General features: G+C 45.8%; 1 protein-coding gene across 4 annotated transcripts; it reads left to right on the forward strand.

Moving 5' to 3' along the window:
• Positions 1-4233: 4233 nt before the first annotated feature.
• On the forward strand, positions 4234-13503 carry si:ch73-352p18.4 (inositol 1,4,5-triphosphate receptor associated 1). 4 transcript variants are annotated; one of them, XM_067415187.1, is made up of 12 exons: positions 4234-4461; positions 4568-4640; positions 4707-4737; positions 4811-4951; positions 8609-8740; positions 8822-8966; positions 9637-9671; positions 10204-10251; positions 10330-10412; positions 10905-10982; positions 12257-12514; positions 12591-13503. In XM_067415187.1, exons 1-12 carry the CDS (start codon positions 4416-4418, stop codon positions 12727-12729), a joined length of 1209 nt encoding a protein of 402 aa, XP_067271288.1. In that variant the 5' UTR covers positions 4234-4415; the 3' UTR covers positions 12730-13503. The 4 variants fall into 4 exon arrangements, with proteins under 4 accessions (XP_067271288.1, XP_067271289.1, XP_067271290.1 ...); XM_067415188.1 differs by having other exon boundaries at positions 4710-4737; XM_067415189.1 differs by having other exon boundaries at positions 4234-4428.
• The last annotated feature ends 2518 nt before the right edge of the window (positions 13504-16021 follow it).

Raw genomic sequence — 16021 nt, forward strand, 5'->3', positions numbered from 1 at the left:
GGGGTGTTTTTGAGGGTCAATAGGTGTTTTAGGGGACAATTGGGGTGTTTTTGAAGATCAATGGGTGTTTTAGGGGACCATTGGGGTGTTTTTGAGGGTCAATAGGTGTTTTAGGGGACCATTGGGGTGTTTTTGAAGATCAATGGGTGTTTTAGGGGACCATTGGGGTGTTTTTTAAGATCAATGGGTGTTTTAGGGGACCATTGGGTGTTTTTGAGGGTCAATGGGTGTTTTAGGGGACCATTGGGGTGTTTTTGAGGGTCAATGGGTGTATTAAGGGACCTTTGGGGTGTTTTTGAGGGTCAATGGGTGTTTTAGGGGACCATTGAGGTGTTTTTGAGGGTCAATGGGTGTTTTAGGGGACCATTGGGGTGGTTTTGAAGATCAATGGGTGTTTTAGGGGACCATTGGGGTGTTTTGAGGGTCAATGGGTATATTAAGGGACCTTTGGGGTGTTTTTGAGGGTCAATGGGTGTATTAGGGGACCATTGGGGTGTTTTTGAGGGTCAATGGGTGTTTTAGGGGACCATTTGGGGTGTTTTTGAGGGTCAATAGGTGTTTTAGGGGACAATTGGGGTGTTTTTGAAGATCAATGGGTGTTTTAGGGGACCATTGGGGTGTTTTTGAGGGTCAATAGGTGTTTTAGGGGACCATTGGGGTGTTTTTGAAGATCAATGGGTGTTTTAGGGGACCATTGGGGTGTTTTTTAAGATCAATGGGTGTTTTAGGGGACCATTGGGTGTTTTTGAGGGTCAATGGGTGTTTTAGGGGACCATTGGGGTGTTTTTGAGGGTCAATGGGTGTTTTAGGGGACCATTGGGGTGGTTTTGAAGATCAATGGGTGTTTTAGGGGACCATTGGGGTGTTTTTGAGGGTCAATGGGTGTATTAAGGGACCTTTGGGGTGTTTTTGAAGATCAATGGGTGCTTTAGGGGACCATTGGGGTGTTTTTGAGGGTCAATAGGTGTTTTAGGGGACCATTTGGGGTGTTTTTGAGGGTCAATAGGTGTTTTAGGGGACAATTGGGGTGTTTTTGAAGATCAATGGGTGTTTTAGGGGACCATTGCGGTGTTTTTGAGGGTCAATAGGTGTTTTAGGGGACCATTGGGGTGTTTTTGAAGATCAATGGGTGTTTTAGGGGACCATTGGGGTGTTTTTTAAGATCAATGGGTGTTTTAGGGGACCATTGGGTGTTTTTGAGGGTCAATGGGTGTTTTAGGGGACCATTGGGGTGTTTTTGAGGGTCAATGGGTGTATTAAGGGACCTTTGGGGTGTTTTTGAGGGTCAATGGGTGTTTTAGGGGACCATTGAGGTGTTTTTGAGGGTCAATGGGTGTATTAAGGGACCTTTGGGGTGTTTTTGGGGGTCAATGGGTGTTTTAGGGGACCATTGGGGTGTTTTTGAAGATCAATGGGTGCTTTAGGGGACCATTGGGGTGTTTTTGAGGGTCAATGGGTGTTTTAGGGGACCATTGGGGTGTTTTTGAAGATCAATGGGTGTTTTAGGGGACCATTGGGGTGTTTTTGAAGATCAATGGGTGTTTTAGGGGACCATTGGGGTGTTTTTGAGGGTCAATGGGTGTATTAAGGGACCTTTGGGGTGTTTTTGAGGGTCAATGGGTGTTTTAGGGGACCATTGGGGTGTTTTTGAAGATCAATGGGTGCTTTAGGGGACCATTGGGGTGTTTTTGAGGGTCAATGGGTGTTTTAGGGGACCATTTGGGGTGTTTTTGAAGATCAATGGGTGTTTTAGGGGACCATTGGGGTGTTTTTGAGGGTCAATAGGTGTTTTAGGGGACCATTGGGGTGTTTTTGAAGATCAATGGGTGTTTTAGGGGACCATTGGGGTGTTTTTGAAAATCAATGGGTGTTTTAGGGGATCATTGGGGAGGTTTTGAAGATCAATGGGTGTTTTAGGGGACCATTGGGGTGTTTTTGAGGGTCACTGTGTGTTTTCAGGGAACCATTGGGGTGTTTTTGAAGATCAATGGGTGTTTTAGGGGACCATTGGGGTGTTTTTGAAAATCAATGGGTGTTTTAGGGGATCATTGGGGAGGTTTTGAAGATCAATGGGTGTTTTAGGGGACCATTGGGGTGTTTTTGAGGGTCACTGTGTGTTTTCAGGGAACCATTGGGGTGTTTTTGAAGATCAATGGGTGTTTTAGGGGATCATTGGGGTGTTTTTGAGGGTCACTGTGTGTTTTCAGGGAACCATTGGGGAGGTTTTAAAGGTTGTGTATTTAGGGAGTAATTTTGGTGTTTGAGTTACAGTAGGCAGAGAGTCACTGGGTGTTTTAGGCGATCAATAGGGGTGACTTTGAGGGTCATTATGTAATGAGGGAGTAATGTGAGTGTTTTCTTTAGTTTTAGAGGGGGTTTTAGGAGATCATTGGGGAGGTTTTAGGGCTGAGTGTGTTTCGGTGGATGTTTTACAGGATCACTGAGTGTTTTTGAGGGTGCTTTTGATCTCCCCCGAGGCTCAGATGGACAGGGAGTTGTTGAGGCTCGTTGTGTGATTTAAGGGTGGTGAGGATCCGCAGGGCGTGAGGGTTTGCAGAGGTACGTGCTCTTCCTTCTGTCAGGTGGTTTCCTGGCCGTTACGGATATATTTCCTCCTCAGCTGAAGGCCGTGACCCTGCGTTCTGTTTGATTTGTTTCCTGTCTGTAAGGTCAGTAATGAAATGCACGAGGAACAGAACAATAATGTGGGACACAGGATAGCACACGCCCATCTGAACCTGATTATGATTATCATTATGTGCGACTGTTTGTGTATGGCCTTTGTTTTAACGGTGTGTGTGTGTGTGTGTGTGTGTGTGTGTGTGTGTGTGTGTGTGTGTGTGTGTGTGTGTGTGAATGTGCTTTGCAGATGTTGGTTGAACAATGTGGCCCCAGGGGGGCATAACTCGTGTGTGTGTGTGTGTGTTTGTGACATATGAGGACACAAATGTGTATAATGCCATGGGTATGACACAGGTATTACAGGAGAGGGTGAAATATGAGGACATTACCCATGGCCCCACTTTACAAAAGGCTTATAAATCACACAGGGGGAGTTTTTATGAGAAAGTAAAAATGCAGAATGTTTAGGTTTAGGGGCAGTGTGTGTGTGTGTGTGTGTGTGTGTGTGTGTGTGTGTGTGTGTGTGTGTGTGTGTGTGTGTGTGTGTGTGTGTGTGTGAGCCTGTTTATGTGGTTTATGAGGACACAAATTTGTATAACTACATGGGTATTACACTGGTATTACACTATAAATGTGGTTTATGAGGACATATCAAATGTCCTCATAATTCAAATGGCCTTGAAAACATACTAAATTATGTTTTTTTGAGAAAGTAAAAATGCAGAATGTTTCCTGTGATGGGTAGGTTTAGGGGCAGTGTGTGTGTGTGTGTGTGTGTGTGTGTGTGTGATGGGTAGGTTTAGGGGCAGTGTAAGGGGATAGAAAATACGGTTTGTACAGTATAAAAACCATTACGCCTATGGAGAGTCCCTGTAAACCACATAGACCAACGTGTGTGTGTGTGTGTGTGTGTGTGTGGGAGTGTGTGTGTGTGTGTGTGTGTGTGTGTGTGTGTGTGTGTGTGTGTGTGTGTGTCCGATTCCAGTCCGGATTCTGCCATTTCTCAGTCTCCTCTGACTCCCGAGCTCAGAACAAAAGAGTTTAAGGGTTTCCAACAGGATTTGTTCTCATGAGATGCTGAAATCTGCCTTACACAGATTAGACGGATCAGCACTCAAATCATTGCAGGAATGCTGGAATGTGCTTTTACGAAACTAAACACATTCACAATACATAAACGTAATCGATCTCAGAGGCCACTGGAGTGTTGTTTTATTAATATCATAAGTTTTGTAAGTGATTAATCTCTGAAGTGTCAAACACCGGCTGCTGATCTGCACCGCCCTCTTGTGGTCAGATGTGGAAATACATCCTGCATTTGATTGTCATGTTCAGTGTGTTTTGCGGCTGCTCTGGGAACAGTTGTGATGTGTGTGTGTGTGTGTGTGTGTGTGTGTGTGTGTGTGTGTGTGTGTGTGTGTGTGTGTGTGTGTGTGTGTGTGTGTGTGGGCTGGTAAACCCTACATTATGCGGACAAAATTATACCCACAAAGATGGCAGTATCCGAAATCCTTGTGGGGAAATTTTTTTAGTCCCCATGAGGAAAACGTCTAATAAATAAATCATACAGGATGAGTTTTTTTAGAATGTAAAAATGCAGAATGTTTCCTGTGATGGGTAGGTTTAGGGGCTGTGTGTGTGTGTATGTGTGTGTGTGTGTGTGTGTTGAACCACTTCAGATCACGAGACCTGGCCGGAGCTAAGAAGATTATGATTGACTCTTTATCTCTGAACGGGACACGATACAAACACAGAGACCGCGGTTTGGAAGAAGCGTTGTGTTTTATCAGCAGATGAGTAAATCAGGCCAGTGTGATTATACTGATGACAGCGATGACGGTACACTCTTACACACACACACACACACACACACACTTACACACACACTCATAATAACATACTGAGATGAGCTCTAACTTTGTCTGGTTTTGGTCACACCAAACAGATCCAAACTCATCGAACCTGCTGGCGGCTTCCTGGGAGAACTTATCCATCATGGACAGACTGGGATTAAAGAGGTAAAGACCCCACGAAACACACACACCGTGACAGGCTGCTAATGCTAACGCTAACGTTTCTCTCAGCAGTGTGGAGATGACGGAGGATGAGGTCGAGGTGAGTCTCTCAGAGTGTATGTTAGATATAACTAACAGACATCAGTAACATCTGTGAACACACACACACACAGGGCGCGTTTACCCAGGGTGCACTGGGGTTTCGCTGTGACCAGTTCACGCTGACCCAGCGGCTGCAGGCGGAGCGGCATGACCGAAGCGTCGCTGAGGAGAATCTGCAGAGAGAGCTGAGACTGACCAGAGACATGTTGCAGGTAATGGGGTGTGGGAACCCTGTGGGAACGCTGTGGGAGTGCTGTGGGAGTGCTGTGGGAACGCTGTGGGAACGCTGTGGGAGTGCTGTGGGAGCGTTGTGGGAACGCTGTGGGAGTGCTGTGGGAACGCTGTGGGAGTGCTGTGGGAACGCTGTGGGAGCGCTGTGGGAACGCTGTGGGAACGCTGTGGGAGTGCTGTGGGAGTGCTGTGGGAACGCTGTGGGAACGCTGTGGGAGTGCTGTGGGAGCGTTGTGGGAACGCTGTGGGAACGCTGTGGGAACGCTGTGGGAGTGCTGTGGGAACGCTGTGGGAGTGCTGTGGGAACGCTGTGGGAGTGCTGTGGGAGTGCTGTGGGAACGCTGTGGGAACGCTGTGGGAGTGCTGTGGGAGCGTTGTGGGAACGCTGTGGGAGTGCTGTGGGAACGCCGTGGGAGTGCTGTGGGAACGCTGTGGGAACGCTGTGGGAGTGCTGTGGGAACGCTGTGGAAGTGCTGTGGGAGCGCTGTGGGAACGCTGTAGGAGCGTTGTGGGAACGCTGTGGGAGTGCTGTGGGAACGCTGTGGGAGTGCTGTGGGAACGCTGTGGGAGTGCTGTGGGAACGCTGTGGAAGTGCTGTGGGAGCGCTGTGGGAACGCTGTAGGAACGCTGTGGGAATGCTGTGGGAACGCTGTGGGAGTGCTGTGGGAACGCTGTGGGAGTGCTGTGGGAACGCTGTGGGAACGCTGTGGGAGTGCTGTGGGAACGCTGTGGGCTCGCTGTAGGAACGCTGTAGGGACGCTGTGGGAGTGCTGTGGGAACACTGTGGGAGTGCTGTGGGCTCGCTGTAGGAACACTGTGGGAGTGCTGTGGGAACGCTGTGGGAACATTGTGGGAGTGCTGGGGGAAACGTTGTGGGAGTGCTTGGGGAGTGCTGGGGAAACGTTGTGGGAGTGCTGGGGGAACGTTGTGGGAGCGCTGTGGGAGCATTGTGGGAGCGCTGTGGGAACGTTGTGGGAGCCCTGGGGGAACGTTGTGGGAGCACTGTGGGAACGTTGTGGGAGTGCTGGGGGAACGTTGTGGAAGCGCTGTGGGAACGTTGTGGGAGTGCTGGGGAAACGTGGGAATGCTGGGGGAACGTTGTGGGAGTGCTGGGGGAACATTGTGGGAACGCTGGGGGAGTGTTGGGGGAGCGCTGTTGGAGCATTGTGAGAGCGCTGTGGGAACGTTGTGGGAGCGCTGGGGGAATGTTGTGGGAGTGCTGGGAGAACGTTGTGGGAGTGCTGGGGGAATGTTGTGGGAGAGCGCTGTGGGAACGCTGTGGGAGTGCTGTGGGAACGCTGTGGAAGTGCTGTGGGAACGCTGTGGGAGCGCTGTGGGAACGCTGTAGGAACGCTGTGGGAATGCTGTGGGAACGCTGTGGGAGTGCTGTGGGAACGCTGTGGGAACGCTGTGGGAAAGCTGTGGGAGTGCTGTGGGAACATTGTGGGAATGCTGTGGGAGTGCTGTGGGAACGCTGTGGGAGTGCTGTGGGAACGCTGTGGGAGTGCTGTGGGAACGCTGTGGGAGTGCTGTGGGCTCGCTGTAGGAACGCTGTGGGAGTGCTGTGGGAACGCTGTGGGAACGTTGTGGGAGTGCTGGGGGAAACGTTGTGGGAGTGCTTGGGGAGTGCTGGGGAAACGTTGTGGGAGTGCTGGGGGAACGTTGTGGGAGTGCTGGGGGAGCGCTGTGGGAGCATTGTGGGAGCGCTGTGGGAACGTTGTGGGAGCCCTGGGGGAACGTTGTGGGAGCACTGTGGGAACGTTGTGGGAGTGCTGGGGGAACGTTGTGGAAGCGCTGTGGGAACGTTGTGGGAGTGCTGGGGAAACGTTGTGGGAATGCTGGGGGAACGTTGTGGGAGTGCTGGGGGAACGCTGGGGGAGTGTTGGGGGAGCGCTGTTGGAGCATTGTGAGAGCGCTGTGGGAACGCTGTGGGAGCGCTGGGGGAATGTTGTGGGAGTGCTGGGAGAACGTTGTGGGAGTGCTGGGGGAATGTTGTGGGAGAGCGCTGTGGGAACGTTGTGGGAGCGCTGGGGGAATGTTGTGGGAGTGCAGGGGGAATGTTGTGGGAGTGCTGGGGGAACACTGTGGGAGCGCTGGGGGAACGTTGTGAGAGCGTTGTGGGTGCGCTGTGGGAACGCTGTGGGAATGTTGTGGGAGTGCTGGGGGAATGTTGTGGAAGTGCTGGGGGAACGTTGTGGGAGTGCTGGGGGAACGCTGTGGGAGCGCTGGGGGAACGTTGTGGGAGCGCTGGGGGAACGTTGTGGGAGTGCTGGGGGAACGTTGTGGGAGTGCTGGGGGAACGTTGTGGGAGTGCTGGGGGAACGTTGTGGGAGTGCTGGGGGAACGTTGTGGGAACGCTGGGGGAGCGCTGTGGGAGCGCTGTGGGAGCATTGTGAGAGCGTTGTGGGAGCGCTGTGGGAACATTGTGGGAGCGCTGTGGGAATGTTGTGGGAGTGCTGGGGGAACGTTGTGGGAATGCTGGGGGAACGTTGTGGGAGTGCTGTGGGAACGCTGGGGGAGCGCTGTGGGAGCATTGGGAGAGTGCTGTGGGAACGTTGTGGGAGGGCTGGGGGAATGTTGTGGGAGTGCTGGGGGAACGTTGTGGGAGTGCTGGGGGAACGTTGTGGGAGCACTGTGGGAGCGCTGGGGGAACGCTGTGGGAGCGCTGGGGGAACGTTGTGGGAGTGCTCGGGAAACGCTGTGGGAGCACTGTGGGAACGCTGTGGGAGCGCTGGGAGAACGTTGTGGGAGTGCTGGGGGAACGCTGTGGGAGCACTGTGGGAACGCTGTGGGAGCGCTGGGAGAACGTTGTGGGAGTGCTGAGGGAACGCTGTGGGAGTGCTGGGAGAACGTTGTGGGAGTGCTGGGGGAACGCTGTGGGAGTGCTGGGAGAACGTTGTGGGAGTGCTGGGGGAACGCTGTGGGAGCGCTGGGAGAACGTTGTGGGAGTGCTGGGGGAACGCTGTGGGAGTGCTGGGGGAACGTTGTGGGAGCACTGTTGGAACGTTGTGGGAGTGCTGGGGGAACGTTGTGGGAGCACTGTGGGAACGTTGTGGGAGTGCTGGGGGAACGTTGTGGGAGCACTGTGGGAATGCTGTGGGAGCACTGTGGGAATGCTGTGGGAGCACTGTGGGAACGTTGTGGGAGCACTGTGGGAACATTGTGGGAGCACTGTGGGAACGTTGTGGGAGCACTGTGGGAACGCTGTGGGAGCGCTGTGGGAACGCTGTGGGAACGCTGTGGGAACGTTGTGGGAGTACTGTGGGAACACTGTGGGAGCGCTGTGGGTGCGCTGGGGGAATGTTGTGAGAGCGTTGTGGGTGCGCTGGGGGAACATTGTGGGAGCGCTGGGGGAGCTTTGTGAGTGCGTTGTAGGAACGTTGGGGGAGCGTTGTGGGAGCATAATTTTGAGTTATTTTTTGCCAAAACAAGACAATTACTTTTGCTTGTCTAGTAAATACTTCTTGTTGTAAGAATTTTTAGATGTTTGGACTAGAAACAAGACAAAAATACTAAGTAAGAAGAGCATGTTTTGCTTTGTGAGAGCGTTGTGAGGATGTTATGCAAGTGTTATGAGAGGGAATATAGATTTATCGAATTGTTATGAAGCATTGTGAGAGGATTGTGCTGTCCTGCAGGTGTTGTACGAGCGTCTACCAGATGTGGACACCAGAGAGATGGTGCAACAAATAAAGAGCAACCTGCAGATGTTCGAGAGCAATGTGGACAATGTTGTCAAAGCAGCAGAGACGCTTGGAGCTGCACACCAGGTACTTCACATCACAAAACCCGCATAAACCTTCCACAAACCTTTTTATAGCCATGCTTTGTTCGCGTGTTTTGTGCATCAGGAAGCGCGTGTCTGTCACGCCGTGGAGATGATGTCTGTGCATATGGAGCATCTCAAGAGACGCCAGGCCACAGAGAGCGAGGAGATAATGGAGGTCAGAAAGCTGCTGCACAGGAGGAAGGGCCGATTACACAGCGACTCCACAGGTCAGTGCTGCCCCCTAGTGGCCTGGAGGTTAAAGGGTTAGTTCAGCCAGAAATGAAATGTCTGTCATTAACTCCTCATATACTCAAAATACATTTGGGTCCAAAAATAACAAAAACTACGACTTTATTCAGCATTGGCTTCTCTTCCGGGTTTGTGTTCAATCCTCAAATAAAGATTCAAACGATTATGAGTCAGCGAATCGATTCATGATTCAGATCGCGTATCAAACTGCTGATATCACGAGACATTGGCGATCCGAATCATGAATCGATTCGCTGACTCATAACCGTTTGAATCTTTATTTGAGGATTGAACACAAACTCGGAAGAGAAGCCAATGCTGAATAAAGTCGTAGTTTTTGTTATTTTTGGACCCAAATGTATTTTGGATGCTTCAAGAGACTCTAATTAACCCACTGATGTCTCATATGGACTACTGTGATGATGTTTTTATTCCCTTTCTGGACATGGACAGTATAGTGTGCATACACTTGCATACGCTCTCGGACTAAATATAAAATATCTTAAACTGTGTGTGAAGATGAGCGGAGGTCTTACGGGTGTGGAGCGACATTAGGGGGAGGAGTTAATGACAGACGTTTCATTTCTGGGTGAACTAACCCTTTAATGAAAACTGAAGTCTTATATAATCAGGGTTTTCCTCAAACAGATGACCGAGACCTGTTCAGACATTTATCACAACAGGTAACTGACAATAATTCATCTTATTTGACTAAATCAGTGTCTCATATGAGTACTTTTAGACTTTACTTTGTCGTTACACTGCAAAAAATGCTTTTCTTTCTTAGTATTTTTGTCTTGTTTCTAATCTAAATATCCATAAATTCTTACATTAAGAAACATTTACTAGACAAGCAAAAATTATTGTCTTTTTTTGGGAAAAATAACTCAAAATGAAGAGAGTTTTTGCTTAAAATAAGATAAATAATCTGCCAATGGGGTGAGATAAATAATCTTGTTTTCTGTTTGAATTAAGATTATTTTTCTCACCCCATTGGCAGATTATTTATCTTATTTTAAGCAAAAACTCTTGCTTAAGAAGAGCATATTTTGCAGTGTATGAACCCTTTTTGTTGCTTTATACCACTCTTTTCCATAAAATGACAGTTCATAGTGATTTTTTTGTTGAGTTTGATAGATGTGGCTAGATGTGTTTTGTCTGGTATAATTCTGAAATGTGTTTAACCATCAATAAACGCTTGTGTTCATGTCGTAGCCAACACGCCGAAGGGTCAGCATCACGTTACTCCCGACTCAATCTGAGGTACGTTTCTGGATCATATTCCTGCATTTACTTCAGGTTTTTATGGCTGAATGTGTTTATGGGTTTCTATCACTGCAGTTGAAGCATCTAGAGGCTTCGTTTCGGGAGAGCTGCGAAACCAGTGCGAACGCAAAGACAAAACCTGATCAAGCCGATGGGAGGTAACACTAGACTAATAGTTTAAGCTTTACACTGCAAAAAATGCTGTTCTTACTCAGTATTTTTGTCTTGTTTCGAGCCAAAACATCTAAAAATTCTTAAAATAAGAAGTATTTACTAGACAAGCAAAAGTAATTGTCTTGTTTTGGGGAAAATAACTCAAAATGAAGAGAGTTTTTGCTTAAAATAAGATTAATAATCTGCCAATGGGGTGAGAAAAATAATCTTAATTCAAACAGAAAACAAGATTATTTTTCTCACCCCATTGGCAGATTATTTATCTTATTTTAAGCAAAAACTCTCTTCATTTTGAGTTATTTTTAACAAATCAAGCAAAAATATCTTATGTCGTTTTACTTGTCTAGTAAATGTTTCTTAATTTAAGAAATCTTAGATATTTAGACTAGAAACAAGACAAAATTACTGAGTAAGAAGAGCATTTTTGCAGTGTATTTAACCAGAAAACATGATTGTTTCCTGTGTGCATCTTTCAGACAGGAAGTAGCTCCAGCAGACTCTTCTGTGAACAGCCTAAACCAAGATGATGACGGCGACAGCGGCGTGTTTCAAAGGTAAAACGCGAGCAGTATTCTGACATACACTATATTGCCAAAAGCATTGGGCCGCTCCTCCAGATCCCTGAGTTCAGGTGTTCAGTCTCTTCATGGCCACAGGTGTATAACTCCAGCTCTCGGCCTGCAGACGCTTCTACACACATTAGTGAGAGAATGGGTCGCTCTCAGGAGCTCAGAGAACTCAAGCGTGGGGCCGTGATAGGCTGACACCTGTGCAATAAGTCCATTCCTGACATTTCCTCACTACTAAATATTCCACGCTCAACTGTTAGTGGGATTATAACAAAGTGGAAGCCATTGGGAACAACAGGAACTCAGCCATGAAGTGTTCAATCCCAGAGCGGGGTCAGCGCATGCTGAGGGTCACAGTGCGCAGAAGTCTCCAACTTTCTGCAGAGTCAACAGCTCCAGACCTCCAGACTTCTGTGGCCTTCAGATGAGCTCAAGAACAGCGGAGAGAGCTTCATGGAATGGGTTTCCATGGCCGAGCAGCTCATCCAAGCCTTACATCACCAAGAGCAATGCAAAGCGTGGGATGCAGTGGAGTAAAGCAGCCGCCACTGGACTCTAGAGCAGTGAGACGTGTTCTCTGAGCGACCAATCACGCTTCAGGCTGACAATCCCATGGACGAGTCTGGGTTTGGCCGTCGCCAGGAGAACGGGACTCGCCTGACTGCATTGTGCCAAGTGTGAAGTTTGGTGGAGGGTGGGGTTGTTTTTCAGGGGTTGGCCCCTTAGCTCCAGTGAAAGGAACTCTTAATGCTTCACCAAGACATTTTGGACTATTTCACGCTCCTGACTTTGTGGGATCAGTTTGTGGACGGCCCCTTCCTGTCCCAGCATGACTGCGCTCCAGTGCACAAAGCGTCGCTCCATAAAGACATGGATGAGGAGTTTGGTGTGGAGGAACTGGACTGGCCTGCACAGAGTCCTGAGCTCAACCCGATAGAACAGCTTTGGGATGAATTAGAGCGGAGACTGAGAGCCAGGCCTTCTCGTCCAACATCAGTGCCTGACCTCACAAATGAGCTTCTAGAAGAATGGGCAAAAATCCCCATAAACACACTCCTAAACCTTGAGGAAAGCCTTCCCAGAAGAGCTGGAGCTGTTAGAGAGGGTGGGCCGACTCCAGATTAAACCCCACGGGTTAACAATGGGATGGTATTACAGCTCATGAGCATGGAAAGACAGGCGTCACAACACTTTTGGCAATATAGTGTATGTATTCGTGCACTTCATGAATGCATCTGACCAATCTTCATATTCGCCAGTGTGACGCAAGTCCCGCCGATGTGCCGTCGCCGTCGTTACGGTCCAATCAAACCCAAAGAAAGTTCATTCAAAGGGGAGGAGTCCGAACAAGGGGAGGAGTCCGAACAAGGGGAGGAGTCCAAACAAGGGGAGGAGTCCGAACAAGGGGAGGAGTCTGAACAAGGGGAGGAGTCCGAACAAGGGGAGGAGTCTGAACAAGGGGAGGAGTCCAAACAAGGGGAGGAGTCAGATCAAGGGGAGGAGTCCGACCCTGAGCTGTGCGTTTACATTCATGTGTTCATTATAATTTATGCGCATAATTCAGACCTCTGACATGCTGTATGATGTTTGCAGGCATATCACAGCACGTCGGCGCCCCCTGGTGGCCTGGAGGACACTGTGTGGATGGCGGTTCGGTCTGATAATGCTGATGGCGACTGTTTTATATGTAGTTATGAGTGTTTGTTTAAAGGGGTGTCTGCATGCGATCTGACTTGTGTAACTTTAGTTAGTGTGTAATGTCGCTGCTTGAGCATAAACAGTCTCTGCAAAGTTACAGCGCTGAAAGTTCACTGCAAACGGAGATATTGTCTTTTAAAGTTACGGCAGTTTATTGCCTACAAAAATGGCCGGTTTGGACTACAACGAGCTTCTTCCTGGGTTGGTGACATCATAAACCCTCGCTAGTCTCCGCAGATGTGACTTCTGCCCGTAATGGGAAGGGGCGTGGCCTTAACCTGTGCTTCAGCCAATAAAAATACAGGAAACTACATTTGGCCGTCTGGCCAATCTAAGACCATTGTGTTTTTCAGAGGGAGGGGCTTCATAGAAGCAGGAAGCAAACGAGCCGTTCAAAGCACAGACAGCGGTGAGGAATAAAGGGAGGATAGAAGAAAAATACGCCGTTTAAATAAAAAAGAAGTATTAAGACATGTTATACTGCGCCCCATGAACACAAACAAGCCTAGAAAAAAACCAAGAAGCCGCCCCTTTAAATGGCTGATGTTGTTATTTGATCGTAAAGGACTAGTTTAGGTATAGATAAAGTCATGACTCATGAATGAAACGATATCTGGCATGAATTGAGTGTCTCTGATTAGTTTCCACCAGGTGGCGGTAGTGAGTTACACACACTCATTCAGACAGCAGATGAATGTAACTGGATTATAGAGTTAAATTCACTTTAATCCTTGTGAATGTGGCTGTACGTGTGTGTCCTGAACACAATACAAACAGATTGACAATAAATATTCCTGTTTAATTCAAATGAATGTCCTCTTTTCTCCTGAAGCCATGGCAACAGATTAGTGACAATGATTGACAGTATTAAAAATTCAGATTCACCAGGTGTTGCTCATTTCACGCCGCTCTCATTTGGATTGTTAGTAATGCTAATGAATGCATGAGAGACGTTAATATTCATTAGAGGTTAAATGACCCAGATCTGGATGAGATTAAACTCTTCGCTCTGCTGAAGTTATTAACACATACACTAACGGTCCTTCACAGGCATCTTAAACCCGCCCACATCCTGCCGCGCAGCCAATCACGTCTCAGAATGAGAAACGAGATCAGGCTCTTAACATTTTAACCGGATTAAACCAGCTCACAGGAGCCGAAAATGTTCTTAAACGAACATCTACTGTAATTACAGATCAAACTCATCAGCTATTTTTTAATTTATCGATTTAATAGTTTTATAGAGGTTCATTTGTGAAAGTGACTTCAATATTTTTAACCTTGAAAAACAATGTGCATACTGCAAATAAACAGTGAAAATAATTATCATATTATTTGTTACTTCAGATATTGTGTGAAATGTACTCTCGGTTTATCAGGATATCACATTAGGTCATTGTATTAATTGAATGCATAATATGTTATATAATCATTTATATGTGTGGTACGTGTGTTATTTAAATGCCAATAAATAAAGTTTTAATAGGTAATTACTATATTATTATTAGTGCTGTCAAATCGATTAATCGCGATTAATCGCATCCAAAATAAAGTTACTTAAAAGTATATATACTGCAAAAAAATTATTTTTATAACATTTTTCCTTTTTATAATTATTTTTCTCACCCCATTGGCAAATTATTTTGGATGTTTTAAGCAAAAACTCACTTCATTTTGATAATTTCCCCCAGAAAACAAGAAAAAATATCTCATGTCATTTTACTGATCTAGTAAATGCATCTTGATTTAAGAATATTTAGATATTTAGACAAGACTAAATTACTAAATAAGAAGAGCATTTTTTTGCAGTGTGTGTATATATATATCTTTAATGTGTGTGTGTACTTGTATATACATAATAATTATACACAGTACACATATATAGTATGTTAACAAACTTTATTTGGGATGCGATTAATCGCAATTAATCGATTTGACAGCACTAAATATTATGTTCCGTAATCTCAGATGATTTCGTGTAATAATTATAACTATTATGATGTGAAGGAGCTGTGTGAAATGTGACGTAAGGCTCACGGACTGAACATGTGCTGCTGACACACACACACACACACTGATTAAACACCTGATACTGCAGCTCATGGAGATTCATGTGCGCTCAGTGTCTCACTTACATATAATCATATTATCAAGATGTTATACGTGTGAATATACACACACCGCGCTGATAAACAGGATGCATTCAAGTATAATGCAAAACTATATTAGAGTATAAGACATTATATTCAGTGCACCTGCTCCCACAGGTGCACACACACACACACACACACACATGCGCGCTCAATCACACGTTAAGCTGAACACATAGCCGGCACATGTTCTAACCCACAAGCATGTATTAAAGCTGCCTGTTTTTATATAGTTATAAATGAAAATATATTCCTTTTGTAAAAATATTATTCCTGTATACTACATAATTTGTAGTTCTTCACCACGTACACCAAAATTTATAAAAACACGTTTGCTTTTCTTAATGAAGAAAATACAAATCACAAATCACTTGTACTTAATGTACAAATCAGACCCCAAAATGCAAATTTTGTCAAATTTTATTCATAGATAAAAGTGAAAAAAGTGTTTTATTTACAGTAAAAAAATACAGTAGCAACATTTTAGGTTTAACAGACTTGAGGTACATTTTCAGTAAATATCTGTATTTCATTGACTGAAATAATGTTATATAACCAACCTGTTGAAATACTAATATCTGTTATGTATCTTTGATATATACTGACATCCACCAATCACAGTGGAGATGAGAGTCACATGATCAATCAATGCTTTTGGGAGAACAACACTAATGTACAGTCATTCACACAAACATTAAACACCATCACGGTAACACACATATGACATTTAATAAACTTTAATTTAAAAACATTAAATGTAACCAAAACCCCAATGTACATAACTGATTAGAAAAAAAATAAGAAGAAACAGAAATACATTAGTCACACTTTCAAAAACAGCATTTTACTGTAAAATTATTCAATGTAAAGTTAGATCTATTACAGTTATTCACCATATATATATATATATATATATATATATATATATATATATATATATATATATATATATATATATATATAGTACGGAAAACTGTTTTATACCGTAGAGTAAAACAGTATTTTACTCTAAAAATCACTTTATTTTTCTAGTAAATACTATAGTATATTATAGTATTATTACAGTAAATTTAAAATTATAATTTTGAACCATACACTACAGTAAATTGTAGGATATTGTAGTATATTATAATATTTACTACACTTAGTTAATTACTGTAGTATATTTATAGTACG

The sequence above is a fragment of the Pseudorasbora parva genome, chromosome 14 (genome assembly GCF_024679245.1).
Source record: "Pseudorasbora parva isolate DD20220531a chromosome 14, ASM2467924v1, whole genome shotgun sequence".
Classification (NCBI taxonomy): Eukaryota; Metazoa; Chordata; class Actinopteri; order Cypriniformes; family Gobionidae; genus Pseudorasbora; species Pseudorasbora parva.